The 15,898-nt window shown below is 48.5% G+C and overlaps 1 protein-coding gene across 1 annotated transcript in view; it reads right to left on the minus strand.

Moving 5' to 3' along the window:
- Positions 1-15,898, minus strand: part of CSMD2 (CUB and Sushi multiple domains 2) — a 611,427-nt gene that overhangs the window by 170,649 nt on the left and 424,880 nt on the right. Inside the window, exons 23-25 of the mRNA XM_059377195.1 lie at positions 15,486-15,642; positions 13,575-13,766; positions 8,480-8,606 (exon numbers count right to left, since the gene is read on the minus strand). Coding sequence (XP_059233178.1) covers positions 8,480-8,606; positions 13,575-13,766; positions 15,486-15,642 — 476 coding nt within the window. The remainder of the gene's footprint in view (positions 1-8,479; positions 8,607-13,574; positions 13,767-15,485; positions 15,643-15,898) is intronic.

Consider the following 15,898-nt stretch of genomic DNA (forward strand, 5'->3'; position numbering starts at 1 on the left):
CCTGCAGCCGGGATTCCTGGCAAGAGCTACAAACAGAAGCTTCACTTCTGGTGCCTTCTGCCTCCTCTGGGCCAGCTGCCCACTTGCTGTCTAAGGGAAGCAACGCTGACCGCAGTGGGGGATGGTGGCCCTATGATTGATGGGAAACTGCAGGTGGGGACTCTGGGTCTCAGGCGTAGCCAGATGTTTTGTCTGGTCCAGGCTCCTCCCAGGAAGACAAGCTCCACTAGGCAGGGGTTCTGGTTCATCAAAACTACAGGCCACTATCTCCCGGTAATCCTACAGCTGTGTGACCAACAACCAAGAAGGGAGCTTTCAGGTCACCCTTTGCATTAATCATTAAAGAGCATCCCTACAGTTAAAAATCGATAAACTAGGACCATAAGCCAAACATGAGCATTGGGAATGGAAATCAAAGCTTCCAGAACAAGTTTTCCCAGCCTCCATGGGCCCCAGATCTCCCTAGGAAAGGCACACCTGGAAGAGACAGTGTCTTCTCCCTTCGCCCCATTTCCCAGTCACACGAAGCTCTCCAGCCTAGTCAGATCTGTACACAGAAACAAGCCTCAGTTCTTCTGAATATAACCAGGACCCCTCAGTTATCCTAGACTCCTTCCCTGGTTTCCCAGCCAATTTCTCTGCGTTGCCAACAATGATCTCCTTTTAGAAATGGAGATATCATTACATCACACCAGATGATGGGTTCTTCCAGAAAAAGCCCTTCCTCTCTTCCACATGCCTGCAAGGCTCTGACCTCCACCCAGCCTGGTAAGCTCCTACTGTGCTTTCAAACGTAGCTACCATAATCCCTCTTCTCCAGAACACCTTGCCCCTACCCCTGGCACCACCTGGAATTAGGAACCATCCTTGCACGTGCTCTTTGATTGTGTTTCACATGTAACTTCCACTATTGCATTTATCACATCATATTAGAATCTGTAGCAGGCCCTGTAGGATGGTCTGTCTGCACTCCATTTCCAAAAACTCTCATCTATCTCTACTACTGAAACTGTAAAAGCAAAACAAAATTGATTTCCCACTTTCCCAGCCAGGCATTCACGGCAAGTTCTGACTAATCAGATGTAGGAAGATGCCTGTAAAGATGGTGATTCTCACCGAATAAATACACAAACCCTCAGCATGGGGAAGCTCTGTGCCTTGGCTTCTCCCCTTTGAGACCGAAGTGCAGTGGGGTAAGCCAGAGGACAGCGTCCAGGGACAGCAGTGCAAGAAGAAAGATGCTGTCCTCCTGAGTGGCTACCCTGGGTCTGGATGGGACCTTCGCATCCTTGTTCCAAGAGAAAAGTGAACCTCCATCTGTTGAAGCCAGCTTTAGTCAGTTTTTCAGCTTCTATTCCTAACTGATAAAATGTCTATGTATAAGACTGAGACTTTCAAGGGAAAAGACTGTTTCTTATTTATATTTATACCCTCAGTACCAGGCAGAACGCCTGGCACTGAGTAAATGCTCCAAGTATTTTAATTGAACTGAATGTGGTTACTGTCTTCAAAATATTCCAATGGCTCCTCATTATACTGAGAAATCCATCTTGAGTTCTCGTCTTGGCACACAGGGTCCTGCAGAGAGCCCTTGTTCCCCACGCAACCTCATCTTCCCCGCGCAGTCCTCAGCCACATCAAGGAAGCAAGCAGTCTTTCGTGGACAGACCCTACATTTTGCCCTCTGTTTGTCCCTTTGCTCTTTCCCCCTCATTTGGAATGTTTGCCTCGATGCCTGCAGGCAGGCCTTCTCTCTCTTCTCCATTACTGAACTTGGCTTACACTCACTTACAGTAACTACTTTGTCTTGGAGGGACCTGTTTGTTTGAATATTTTCCTCATAGAATGTGAGCCCCTGGAAGACAAAGACCGGCCTTAGTCCAATTCTTGTGTTTGCCACTGCACAGTCTCTGATACAGAGGAAGTGTTCAATGAGTGTTTTGTTAAATGGAACTACACTGGGGTCAGAATGACAGGCGAGAGAAAAGTCTGGAGCTAAATGGAATGGGTCTGAAGCCCACATCCCTGGGTAACTGGGAGACATTCCCCTTCTGAGCCTCACTGGTGTCATCTGTAAAATGGGGACAGTAATAACCGATCAAGAATGTGGTACACTGTATGTGTTTGATAAATGTTAGGTAGAGGGGAGGACCAAGAGCAGAAAGCTTTGCCTCCCTCTCATCTCCAGTTTTCCTCTGAGTTGGTCCAGTGATTATAATAGGGAAAATGCTAGGCCAACATTGGAAACTGAGAAGAGGTCTCACCCAAAGGGGATCAAACGTCCATGTTCTACGTCCTGACCACAGAGGAAAGAGCGACATGGAGGGTGCAGCTCATGGTCTGCTTTCCTGCTATTAGCTGCCAGGACTGGATAGAGTTCACTGGCCAGCCTGTCCCATTCCTGGCACTCAGGGGAAAAGCACCTGCAGCACCAAATGCTGCAGATACCCACCGTGTTCAAGGGCAGAATCTGACTGCCAGCCCAAGTTCGTCACACACACCCAAGAAGGGCCCATTTTCCTGCCTGCACCCCACCCAAGGCTGAGTGTGATCTCTGCAACTCCCCACCATCCCTCCTGGGCACGTTCGGCAAGGGATTATCCTTGCCTGGCTCGATGGGGTGAGGTTGACCACAGAGCCCTCTGATCACCTCCAGTGCTTGGCTGGGGTTGGGGGTGGTGGTGAGGAGAGACATCTGCAAGACTTGTCCTGTCTGTGCGCCTGGGAAGGGTCTCATGGAGGCCTGTGGACTTTCCCACATCTCATCCTATCTGGCACACCAAGGGGCATCTTGACACCTGCTCCCACCACCTGTGATTTTCAGGGATGACTTACAGCCTGCTGTGCTTAGGTATGCCCCATCTGGGTAAAATGAGCAACCACCAACCCAGCCCCAGGAAGGAGTTCTCATTACTTGGGAATTTCATGCCAGACACTGTTCTGAGTGTTTAGATAGGATAACTCACATCCTCATAACAACCTTAGATCGCAGGGACCACCTTAAATCACCATTTTACAGATAAGAGAATAGAGGCCCAGAGCACCTGTTTAAAGATCTTCCCAAGCTGCACAGCTCATCAGAGTGGTTGGCAATCTGGTGCCAGAGTCCAACTCTGAGCTACAACTTGATCCTGAATGAACAAAACCCCTGGGATGGAAAGAGAAGCAGCCCCTCAGAGGAAATGAGCTGACAGATCAGACAAAATGGCCCAGCTGCAAAATGCAGTAAATGCAGGAAAAAACAGGCGACATTGTAAAACACAAAACATAAGCTCAAAACATAAATCGTATTCTCAGGGAGATGCAAGATGATAATACATTGAAAAAACAAAAGTAGGCTGTCAAGAACAATCTGAAAACAACAACAACAAAAATAGTTTCCTTGAAATAAAAATGAAAACAACAAGATTTCCAAAATAAAGGAGAACAAGATAAATGTTGTTGAAAACAGAATTAATGAAAACACAAGATCCCTGGCAGAGTAAAAAAAAAAGGATAAAAAATCCTCTCAGATTACTGGGGGTTAAACAAAGCTAATTAAATCAAATCAGCTAACAACAACAAGAGTTAAAAATGAAAGAAAGCAATAAAGAAGCATCGCCTGTTTCGGTTGAAAAAAGGCATAACACGTTCGATGAAAAAGAAATATACAAAACCCTGTGCTCTTTTCACTTTCTTCAAATATACACAGAACGTGAAGAAGACAAAAATTCCAAAGGTAAAAAGGGCACAGTGTGATAAAAATAACAAAGATCATGTGAAATATATATAGTCAATTAGTACATTAAAAAAATTTTAAATCTAAACTGAAACGAGAGACCATCTAAAATTCAACCTAGTTGAGCACTCTGTAAGGAAAAAAAAACAACAAAAAACTCCCCCAAAGGAAAATATACTAAGAACTGAAAGCAGCAAAGACAATTAGATATCATTTTGTCCATCAAACTGATAGACACTGACAGGGTTGACAGCAGCTCATGATTCCGTGTGGGGAGCCAGGCTTTTGGTGGATGTATAAATTGCTGCAGTCACAAGAAGGAAATCGAGGTCATATATTAAAATTTGCCTTCTAAGAATATATTCTAAGGAAATAATTGGACAACAGTTCAAAGGTTCACGTATAAGGCTGTTCACTGGAGTGAGAAACTGAAAATATTTACTTTATTAATAGGGGAGTGGAAAAATAAATGATAGTTGCGCCTACAACAGAATCCTCTGTCACCATCGAACAGGATGAAGCTGATCTATATATTGACATCTTAATATGATGATAGAGGATTAAACAATACATCAAAAGCAGGCCACTAAGCCATGCATAGAGATGATCTTGTTTTAGAAACCGTGTTTACTGCAACAGCTTGATGTGTATATCGCCACACAAAATATCTAGAAGAGCAAGTGGAACCAATGGTTATCTTCTGTGAGGTGTGCGGAGGAGACCAGAGTAAGATTAAGGGGGCTTATGATCTCTACAGATTTCTTTATTTTTTACATTTTGAGTTTTTAATTTTTTTTAAAGATTTTATTTATTTATTTGACAGACAGAGATCACAAGTCAGCAGATAGGCAGGCTGAAAGAGAGGGGGAAGCAGGCTCCCTGCCAAGCAGAGAACTCAATGTGGGGCTCGATCCCAGGACCCTGAGACCATGACCTGAACCAACGGCAGAGGCTTAACCCACTGAGCCACGCAGGCACCCCCATTTTGAGCTTTTTAAAACAGGTGTATTTTTTAAAAATATAGAAACGTTCTATAAAGATATTCCCAATTAAAAAATAATAATTACATCTTACTCTGAATAAGGACTCAAACATAAAAGGGGCTTTACGTGTTTGTCTTAATTAGGCCTAATCATGAATTCCCTTAACTTTGCTGCTGGTTATAAGAGCGAGGGGGGTGGGGGACCATAGGGGAGGAGGAGAGAGAGAAACAGGGAAGGAGGGAGAAGGAGGGAGAGAGAGGAGAGAGAACAGGCATGAGCACAGATGTGTGTGTGGACACTGCGCACACTGTCCGGGAGCATCAGCTGGGCTGGGGGACTGAACAAGAAAGGGAAAGGATCCTGTGGCTCGTCTCCATCCCAGGAGTTCTGTTGTTCATTCAGGATCTTGTTGTAGCCCAGCGTAGCTGGAAGCGCCCTCTGCTCCCTTGGCATCAGCTCCCTGAGGCTGCAAGGCCGCCAGAGGGAGGGCGGAAGCTACCTTCACCTTCTCACTGCTGTTCCCTGTCGCGGAGGCCTTGCACACACATTCAGCCCCACTACTTTATTGTCCTCACTGTGTCACCCTGCAGAGGATAGCTGGTGACTCTGTCTCGATCTTCTCTTCCTGAGGGCCATGAAGAGGTCCTCCTGGCTCCCAACCGGCTCACCCCACGCTCACCATTCCCCTCAGTGACAGCGGTCCTCACCCCTGCCCAAAAATTCCATCACTGATTCCTTGTGCTCGCCTGTCAGCTGCTCCTACATCCCTCTGTGCTCCTCTGGTCCTTGTTCTAAACCTTCCCTCCTGGGGATGAGGCTGTCTCGGGAATGCTAACATCGCTTCGGTCGTGGATGAGCAAATCTGCTTTAGAAAGTGCTTGCCCGAGGATTTACAACTGGAACACCATGAGGTCCACAATGGGCTCTTGAGTGATTCAGCAAAAAAGGATAGAAGAGAGAATGCATATATGGCGAAATATTCATAATGGTTGAGTCTAGGGGGCAGGTGTGCAGGTGCTCGTGTGCTGTTCTTTCAACTTTTCTGTGTATGTTACTTACTCTGTGCTATGCAGCAAAACCTAGGGAGACAGAAGAAACTACACTTTCCCTGTCCACTGAGGAGAGTGAGACCATCTATGATCTGGGCCTGGGGCCTGACCACACCCAGTCACTTCCCTTCCCAGCAAGCTTCCTCCCCTGCTACCCGCAACTTCCTCTCCATCCTTCAGCTCTTGTGTCCCCTTTTCCAGGACAGCATCTCTGGTCTCCTGGCTGCCTTTTGTTCCCCACCCCTCCCTACTGTATATGCACATGTCACCCCTTTGCCAGTCTGGGTGTCCGGGTCTTGATTGTGCATGTGACACCAGCACCTTGCTCAGCCAATACCATGTGTTAGACAGACAGGTGGTTGTTACAAGAATCAGTGAACAAGTGAGTGAGAGATGCTCCAAGGTAGGGAAGCAGGAAAGCCTCCTGATTTGCATATATGCACATTACCGTAAAAGAGTCATTATACCCCTGATTCCATCATTGCTCATTTAACACTTATTGAGGGACTATCATGGATCTGCTAGTCATATAACCTCCTTTTGGACCCAAGTCCTGCTTGCTTCAGTTATTCATTCATTCATTCATTCATTCATCCATCACTGGACACTTTGTGGGGCCAGGTGCTAGGGGCACTGTGCTGAGAGCTGGGAGACTTGCAGAGATGAATCGGGCAGAGACCATGGCTCTGGCCGGGCAGATAAGACAGGAGCACAAAGAGAGGATGAAAGTGGTCAGTGTCATAAGGGAAATGCACATCATGGGCAAAGGGAGTTCAGAAGAGGGGGGCAGACTCCTAGGAGTCCAAGAGAGGGAACCAGAAGACTTCCTGGGTGAGCTGACACACACACTTGGCTTTGAGGGATGTGGAATTTCAGACATAAGCCTCTGAAGGGAGGAGAGTATTGCAGGGAAAGCAGAGTGGAAACAGAGGCACAGAGCGAGGCCACGAGCCTGGGTATGTACAGGAGCCACCAGCTGCTTGGCTTTGTTGGAGTGCCCCTGGAGAGAAGGGGTGGGAAATGAGGTTGGGCAGATAGGTTGAGGTCATGAGGACCTTGAAATCCAGGATATGTTTAGCTTCTGTGAGCTTGGGTGTCATGGAAGATTTCTAATTAGCAGGTGAGCTGGTCAGGTGTGCTTCCAGAAGCTTATTCCAACAGAAATGTGCAGGATGAATTTGTATATTTAACTTGTCCCCCTAACAGTGCACAACCCCTAAGAGTGCTGCTGACCTCATTTTGCACAGGGCTTAGTTCAAAAACGTGCACAGAGCAATCACTCAATGCATTTCTTTAACTGTAATTGAACTGAGTCTAAGGACCTGTGTACATCAGCAAATACACAAATGTCTATATCTCTTCCAGCAACGTATCCATTCTGCCAATTCCTTTTAACTGAAATCTCTCTGGGGCATAATCTTCTCTAGCTACACTTCTTGCCTTGGCTCCCCACTATTGCAAATCCTCCACATTTCATTCCTGGGTCACTGCGGTAGACTCCTGACTGGTTTTTTTTCACATGAGCTCTCTCCACTTTAAATGACCCTGATGGGAATGACCCTGCTCAAGAACTACCATGGCTCCCTCTTGTCTGCTGGCATTCACAGTCCTCCATGACCACATCGTACTTCACCCTCTCTACCTCCCTTTCCTTGTTCATATGCCTCCCCCTCTCTAGCCAGACTCTGTCTCCTCTCCAATTGCCTTTCGATCCTCCTTCAAGACCTCTGCTCATCCTGCCACCCCAACCTAATCCTTTCCTCACAGCTCATCTGAACCACAGCTCAAGCAGGCCCAGCTTTGCCAACAGGGTGAATAATACGAAGATTCAGATAAACTCGCTTTATCTGTGGGACTCACTGTGCAAACTGAGACACACTATGCATTCCCTTGGGATCTCAGTGTTCTCATCTATTAAATGGGACTGAGAACAATGTCTATTTTTTATTAGGACTTACTATTAGTAAAGAACTGATAAGAGGATAGACATGCCAGGCTCTGGGATGGGTAAAATGGTGATGTTCCCTTCTTCTCTGACTTTTTGGAACTCCCGTAAATAATTCCTGCCGGTCAGAAGCTTGTATGGAAGGAAGTTATATTTTGAGGGAGTATGTATGCAATATCAGACACTGCTGGGATTTTGTAATTACTCCCTCTGCAACTCTCAAACACTAGCATTTCTGCCCTCACTTTACAGATGAGGAAACTCAGACTGAGAAGAGGAAACAATCTGGGATCACACCACTCTGAGCTGACACTATTATATGACAAATTACCACAGAAGTATTCCTAGATATTTACCGTGTTCCCAGTACGATGCTGGGCACCTTGCACTAACTGTCCCATTTAAGTCTTTCCCCTGAGATGCTGCTACTACAATAGCAAATAAGGGCTGTGCCCCAAGTCCTGCAAACAGCAGGTGGCAGGGTTGGGATTCCTGCTGGAGTCCATATGACCTCCAGCTCTGCTCTCAGCTACTCTGCCGTGACTGTGCCATTGAGGCCAGAGAGTTGTCTGAACTTGGACAGCAGTCCTGTGAGGCCGAGACTGGCCTCTCCAGGTTTTCCATGGGCCCCAACCTGAGCCTGGGGTCACAGCAACCACTGCTGATCACAAGGGCCTCCAGGGGAGGTGGGCAGGTCAGCCACTAGTGAGGGGCCCAGCAATGATGCTGGTGATGACTATCCTGAATGGCAAGCAACGGGGACTTTGCCAGCTGTGACACTTACCCGATGGTGCAACCAGCATCAGCCTCGATGGTCCAGATGCAGTTGAGATTGTGTTCGTAGGGAGCCGGATACCCGGGTGACAGCACCTGTCCCGCCACCTCTCCTTTCACAGTCCCTCCACACTCAGCTGAAAGAAATCCCAAAAAAGTGAGCTTTATGGGGTGGCCTGCATGGCCAGCAGGGACTCAGTGTCTCCTCCTGTCAGTATACCCAAGTTCCCTCCAGGTGACTGAGCACAGCACATAGAAAGGCCCCTGGATGCAACTTGTATTCACAATCTACAAAGAACCCCTACAACTTAATCATGAAAAGATAAACAGCCTGATTAAACAACGGGCAAAGCATCTGAACAGACATTTCTTCAAAGAAGGTATGCAAATGGTCAGCAAGCACATGAAAAGCTGCTCAACATCATTAGTCATCAGGGAAATGCAAATGAAAACCACAGTGAGATGTGCCTCACGTCCACAAGGGTGGCTGCGATCAAAAAGCCAGACAGGGCAAGTGTCGGTAAGGATATGGGGGAACAAGAACCCGTACACATTTGCTGGTAGGAAGGCAACACAGGGCAGTTGCTTTGGGAAACTGTTTCATAGGTCCTTAAATGGTGGCATGTAGTCACCGTAGGACCCTGCAATTCCACCAGTAGGCACAGACCTAGGAGAATGAAAGCATACGTTCACACAAAAATGCTCACAGCAGCCTGATGCATAACAGCCCAAAGATGGAAACAACTCAAATGTCCATCAGCCAATGGACGGATAGACAAATAGGCTGTAATCTGTATGATGGAATAGTATTTGATCATAATAAAGGATGAAGGACTGCTACCTGCTGTAACAGGAATAGACTTGAAAACATGATGCTAAGTTAAAGAAGCCAGGCTCCAAAGGCCACATAGTCTATGATTTGGTGTGTATAAAATGTCCAAAACAGAATAATCTGTAGAGACAGAAAGTACAGTGGAGGGTGCCAAGACCTGGAGGGGGTGGGCAGGTGGGAGGGACTGCTAATGGGTGCAGGGCTTCTTTTGGACAGAGATGATGTTCAAAAATCTGATTGTGGTGACGGTTGCAAATAGACTGGGAATAGACTAAAAAGCACTAAATGGTACACTTTAAAAGGATATGAATTGTATCTCAATAAAGCCATTTCTAAAAAGGTCCCAGGGTAGAGGGCTGACCGCCTACTCTGCGTCTAAACTCCTTGAAGCCCCCCTGGCCATGTGCAGACACGTGCACCTGTGCTGTCAGCCCCGGGGCTTGGGCAGGGTGCCACGAATATGGAGGCAAGCAAGACGCGGCATCCTTCCTCCTGAGAGCTAATGTTCTAGGAGAGGAGATAGCCACTGTGGGCCCCAAAAGAGGCACATTGGTGGTAGATGACAGCTTAGAGAAGTGGCTACTTCCCCTCGCATGGGGCAGGGGGGAGTCGTGAAGGAGGAACAGGAGTGGATTGCGCTGGCTGGGTGGCAGGGGTGGTGTTGGGGGCACAGCAGGAGAGAGGAGAAAGGGCAGATGTCCTGGCGGTTGGCAACAGCGTGGTAGATGGGGGCCAGGGGAGGAGATGGGGGTGGGAGACAGGGCTGTGATGTTGGCCAAGTGACGGACAGGCAAGGGAGCAGTGCATGAGGCTAGTGTCTATGTACTCTGTTGGGGAAGAACTGGTCACCTTACATGCTAGTGAACTTTACATGCTAGGAAGTGCGCTCTGGGAGAAACCTAAAGGGCATGAGGAGTGGAACTGGAGGCAGGGGACCAGTGCAGAGATCTACACTCCCCACTGGAACACCTAGTCACCCAGGTCAGAAGCTGGTGATCTTCTGGCTTTCTTTCTCCTCACATCGGATCTGCCTCCGAGACCCAGCCCCTGAACCTCTGGGGTGTCTGTCACATCAGTGCCCTATGGCCCCACTGCTAGAGCCCTGTCCTAGGCCCTGGCCATCTCTGGGGTGGCACAATTGCCCACTCTCCCCCCAACGGTGCCACCAGATGGACCTTTCTAGAATACAAACTGAGTCATTGCTTGCTTCAAACCCTCCTTCCCAGAATGAAGTCCAAGCTCCTGGAGGGGTTCCCTTTGCCCTCTTGAGTCCCCGTCTGACACCCTTCGGTCCAGTCAAGCCTCATGAATGCTATCAGCAGGAACACAAGGCCTCTTCATGCCTCCACAGGGCCTGACAGCCTGAAAACATCTTCCTTGGGGGACCTTTTGTGGGCCCTCCCCTCCCAGGGGGAGTTGCCTGTGTCCTCCCTTTGTCTCCGTTTTAACACAGGCAAGTTTTTAATCACAACACGAGTACCGTGTTACAGTCATGTCTATCTCCTTCTCAAGACTCCAGACACCTTGGCAGTGGGGACCCTGTCCTATTCCTATTTGCACAACCGGTGCTGCTGTAGTGCGTCACACATTACAGACATCTTAGTAAGTGTTTACAGAAGGGGGGATACATGGATGATCAGATGAACAAGCGGCACTTACTACTTCCTGGGGAAACTACTATAAGGACTTACGTCAAGGAAGCACGAGTGAAAATGAAGAGCAGGAGGTTTACTACAGTGTTTTTTAGGAGACGGGATGATTGAGCAAAATCCTAGAAGAAACTGAAGAAGATGGGATCACGGTCGCAGGTGGAAGATGGGCCTTCATCTTCCTTAAGCGTCTCAAGATCCTCATGGCCCCACAGAGGGGCACCATGGCAGTGTTAGGAAGGAGGCACTCTGTCAGTAGGCCTGCTCCTGAGACCGGATCCTTGGCTCGCGCTTGTTACCACAGGGTGCTGCTGGGCCAGGAGGTGCCTACAGGACGCAAGGCTGAGTAGGCCATGTTGGGGAGTTGGTGAGGGCAAGAGGACGGACTGTGAGCTGGGGAAAGGAAGTCTGTCTGGCCCCACAAAAGAGGAGGGTAGTGGAGAGGTGGCGGGACATTATCCATGCCCTGGGCCAGAGCTTCCTTCCCTATTCTAGGTGGAGAAGCCCCTCCTTCCCCCCTCAAGGTGAGTGTTTGGAGGCAGCAGCATGGAGGCGGGGGGCTCTTCCTTATAAACACTACTGCTCTTTTCCCCATGGTCCCAACATCTGGAGGCTGGCACGTGGGTGGGAGGAGTCCAGAGGCCAGCAAGCTGCAGATGTACTGATAAGACCAGAAGGCTCTCCTCTTTCTGCTCTTTGCCCTTCTTCCCATCCTTAGAGCTTTGGCTGCCTCCTTTGGGCTGAAGGGTCTAATCATCAATAAAGAAAGCCACAGTGGTCATTTCTGCTCGACTGTGATAGAGTCCACCACAGCATGACATATGTAAAACTATACACCCGCCACCCCAGATACACAGCTTCCCTCCTCTATGTAGGGTCTGTGGGAGTCTCAGTGGGGAAACCTCCGAGGTTCAAAATAAGTACCCTTACTAGCACCACTTGAATGGATCTGCTAAGTTCAGCCCAGCTGGCACAGCTGATATTCAAAAGAGCCTTACAGTGCATCCTTCCGGCAAAGCACGCCACTGTCTTGTACTGTGCATCATCTCCTTCCTATTTCACTTGCTCTGGCTTGCCTGTGATATTGTGCTGTCATCCGCTGACGCACATGTCCTCCTCGCTGGCCTGGGATCTGCCCTAGTCAAGGTTCCTTGTGCCCAGCATAGGGCCTGGCACGTGAATGAAAGCAGGGGACACAAACAGGGATGCGGGGAGAAAGGGACGGAGCGTGCCTGCTAGCTGGGGCGATCTTAAGCACAGAGGGAGGGGAAGACTCTCTAGGCTACTTAGAGGTCGCATGCTGGTCTGTCCACTGTCACGCTTAAAATCCTTTCCTTCAGGCCCTCTGTTGTGTAACAGTGTTGAGCATCCTGTTAACATGGAGCTGTCTAGGGAAAAGAATATTGGCCATTACCAACACTCACCATGCAGGTTCACCTCTCCAGCCCTCATGCAGGCTCAGGCTAGAAGCCCAGCCCCCATCCACCTCCTGCTGGTGAATTTTTACCCATCCTTTCAAGTCTGCAAAACTTCCCCGTATTTTCCCAACACTTTGCCTGTAACTCTTTGCATAGTGCTTATCTTGTATTATAATTATCTGTTTATGTGTCTATTTGCCTTGCTAGGCTATAGGCTCCCCCAAAGCAGGGGAAAATGCTTCATTCTCCTTTTTAAAATTTCTCTGCTTCTGTACATACCCAAATATACAACTGCATCAATTCTGTGGCACTTGGTAGGAACTTAAATGTTTTCCCAGTGGACGTTTTGTTCTTATAAGATTAGCCAGTGCTGTACAATAGACATGCTGAAGTTGTAGCACCAGGGGAAGGGGACAGAGGGAACAGCCTGGGGTCCAGGAATGGGGAAGCGGGACAAAGCAGTGTGATGGGAACCTTGATCTGCAGGGAGGTAACAGTGAGGTGGGGAGGTGCAGTGAGGTGGGTGGCGACAGAGGAAGAGACCAACAGAATGACAGGTTCTGCCTAATTCATACTCCTGCCTTGGACCAGGCTTCTCTCATCCTATGACACATGGAGAAAGCTTAGAGAGAGCCTCTGCTGACATTCTGGAAGCAGCACAGGCTTAAGAAGGTTGCCACTCATTATAACATTCTTTCTCAAGAATGAGATAGACACTAGCTCATTATCTTACTCTTTCATCCGACTTCCCCCAGAAAAGGGAGCATAAGCCCCATTTTGCCTATGGGGAAACTGAGGCCCAGAGTGAGTGGGAGGCTTGCTTGAGTCTGGGTGTTGCAGGAACCCTTGGAACCCAGGACAGTGCTCCACCTCTTCCTACTTCACACTCCTCCCTTTCCTTTGTCACCAGCATTACAGTTCTGAGGGCACGACTTGGCTGTGGTCCCACCTGGCTCAACGTGTGACACTGGCAAGCTCCCTGCCTGAGTGTGCTGCCGCACAGGGGGGAATGAAGTATGAAAGTGAGGGAACGGAGAAGGGGGGCAGGGTGAGGGTTGGCTCCTGTGACAGCTGACTCAGTCCAATTAGGCAGCTCCAAGGCACAGGTATGCAGGGTCCAATGGGAGAGCCTTCACAAGACCAGAGCTGGGAACCTGGGACTCGGGGGGGCCCAAGTGGTCATTCGAAGAGCAAGAGGCCTCCTACCGACACAGGTGGGGAGAGGCCGGTCCCAGGTCCTGCGCTCCCCACTCAGACACAGCAGTTCCTCACTGCCCCGCAGGCTGTATCCTGGGTCACAGCTGAAGGACACAGAGCTTCCAGCAAAATGGCCTCCATCGTGAACCTTGTAGCCAAACTGGGGGGTTCCTGGATCCTCACACTTGATGAGTTCAAAACCTACCGAAGAGAGGAGAGAGAGAGAGTAAGCAAGACCTGCCATGGCAGAAGCTATATGCCCTTTCCTCCCTCAGTGTGAGGCCCGTGTCCTCATGGAAGCCACCAGGCACCTGCCCCTGGCTTCTGCCAGCCTCACTGCTCAGGGGGCCCACACAGCTGTGCTCAGGAAAGGAGCTGCATGCAGGATTCACTCCTGGCTGCTGCGTGGAAATGGCTTTCTCCCAGGGCAGCTTTTAATAGTTTCCAGACATAGGGTCTGGGTTTTCTATTTCCTTTGTTTGACCCCCAGAGCATTTTGTTAGCAGGGCTGCTCTTTTCGTTTTGCTCGCTGGGACATTCTGATGGGATCATGTAATAGGGAAACATCACTACAAATGCATGTTTCAAAGTTCAAATTACGTCCTGTTTAAATAGTCTATTGAGAAGGGCTGCGGAAGGCTTATGCAGGATGTCTACAGAGCCTTGCTACATGGCGCTTCATGTTCCTTATCCACAGGGGTCTTGTCGGGAAGGGTAATGAGTGAGGACACTGGCCTTGTTCAGTGAATCCTTCCAAAGTCACACATTCCCAGATGATGGAGATGGAATTCGCATGCAACTTTATTCAATCCTCTTCCCCCAGGCACGGACCCCTGGGCCAGATGGCCTGGGGCACAGGCAAGAGGAATTGTGGGTGGATTCACTGGTTTTCTAACAGCTTTATTGAGATATAATTCACATAGTGAACACCCACCCATCTGAAGTGTTTGATGCAGTGTCTTTTAGTATATTTGTAAAGGTGTGCAACTATCATCACAATCAACCTCAGGGCCTTTTCATCACTTCTAGAAAAACCCTATATACATTACCCACCCTGCCCTTGGCAACCACCGATTTCCTCTCTTTCTCTATGAATTTGACTACTTCGGACAGTTCATATAAATAAATCATAGAAAGTGTGGCCTTTGTGACTGGCACCCTTCACTTAGCAGTGTTTTCAAGGTCCATCCATGGTGTAGTGTGGATTAGTGCTTACTTTCTTTTTGACAGCTGAATAACATTCCATTGTATGGATGGATACATCATGCTTTGTTTATTCATTTATCAGCTGATGGATACTCACTGGATTTTAAAATAACCTAGAAAAGCAAATTTTTTTGGTATCTCCTGGGCGAGTACAGGAGCTTAAACCAATGAACACAGGGCCTCCAAGCCGCAGTGTGGAGATGTAATCCCAAATGTACAAACCTGGTGCTTTCTGTTTTTGAAATCGCGGAAATAAAAGTCAAAGCTAAGAGCACGAAAGAGGGGAAGAATCAAGACTGAAGTCTTTAGGGAGTAGTGCAAAAGAACATAATCACACATCAGTGTTTGCATGTTTTATATGCATGTTTTACATCTGGCTGTAGCTGAACCTTATATTATAAATGCTGTGATTAGGAAAGGCTTTGTTTGGTTGCCTTAGATAAAAGTCTCGATGTTTGTATTTTGGAAGTATTAGTAACAGGTATGCCGTGACTCTCAGTTAACCATAGATGCAAACCTTAGAGCAGATGCTAAGTGGCTGCTTACCCAGAGCACAGGCACAAGGTTTCAGAGGAAACAGTCCACTCAGCATACGCCAGTCCAAGAAAACCAAACCTTCTAAATGAGGGGTGACGTCCCGGAGCCTGACCTCCCTGTTTGGGGGACCAGGGAAGGACTGAATTCATTGTCCACTCCAATGCAAGAGAGACTTACTGGAAAACTGCAGCTCAAAGCCCTTGCTGGTGTTCTCGGTGTCAGTGATGAAATCAAGCCACAGACTGCTAGATGTGCTGTTCAGAGTCACCCCCATCATCTCCGAACGGCTGAACACCCCCAGCAAACGGGCGGAGTTGTTGTTGCCGTCATAGACCTGGATGTACGAGAGACCCCCGACCCAATGTCAGTATGGCCTTATTTTGAACAACAGTTTCTCATCTCATAGCCTATATTTCCAGAGTTTAGCACCAGTGCTGACCGTTGGAGGGGCCATGAGCCTCAGATGCAGGGAAGATGGCACAGAGAGCTAGCAATGGAGCAAGTGATCTGCCCCTCATGTCTCTACTCCGTGCCCTTCTGTGCCCAGCCCGTCTCAGTGTGAATCCAGTCTCTAGGAACTCCTTGTTGTT

This window comes from Mustela nigripes, chromosome 14 (genome assembly GCF_022355385.1).
Source record: "Mustela nigripes isolate SB6536 chromosome 14, MUSNIG.SB6536, whole genome shotgun sequence".
In the NCBI taxonomy this organism is placed as follows: domain Eukaryota; kingdom Metazoa; phylum Chordata; class Mammalia; order Carnivora; family Mustelidae; genus Mustela; species Mustela nigripes.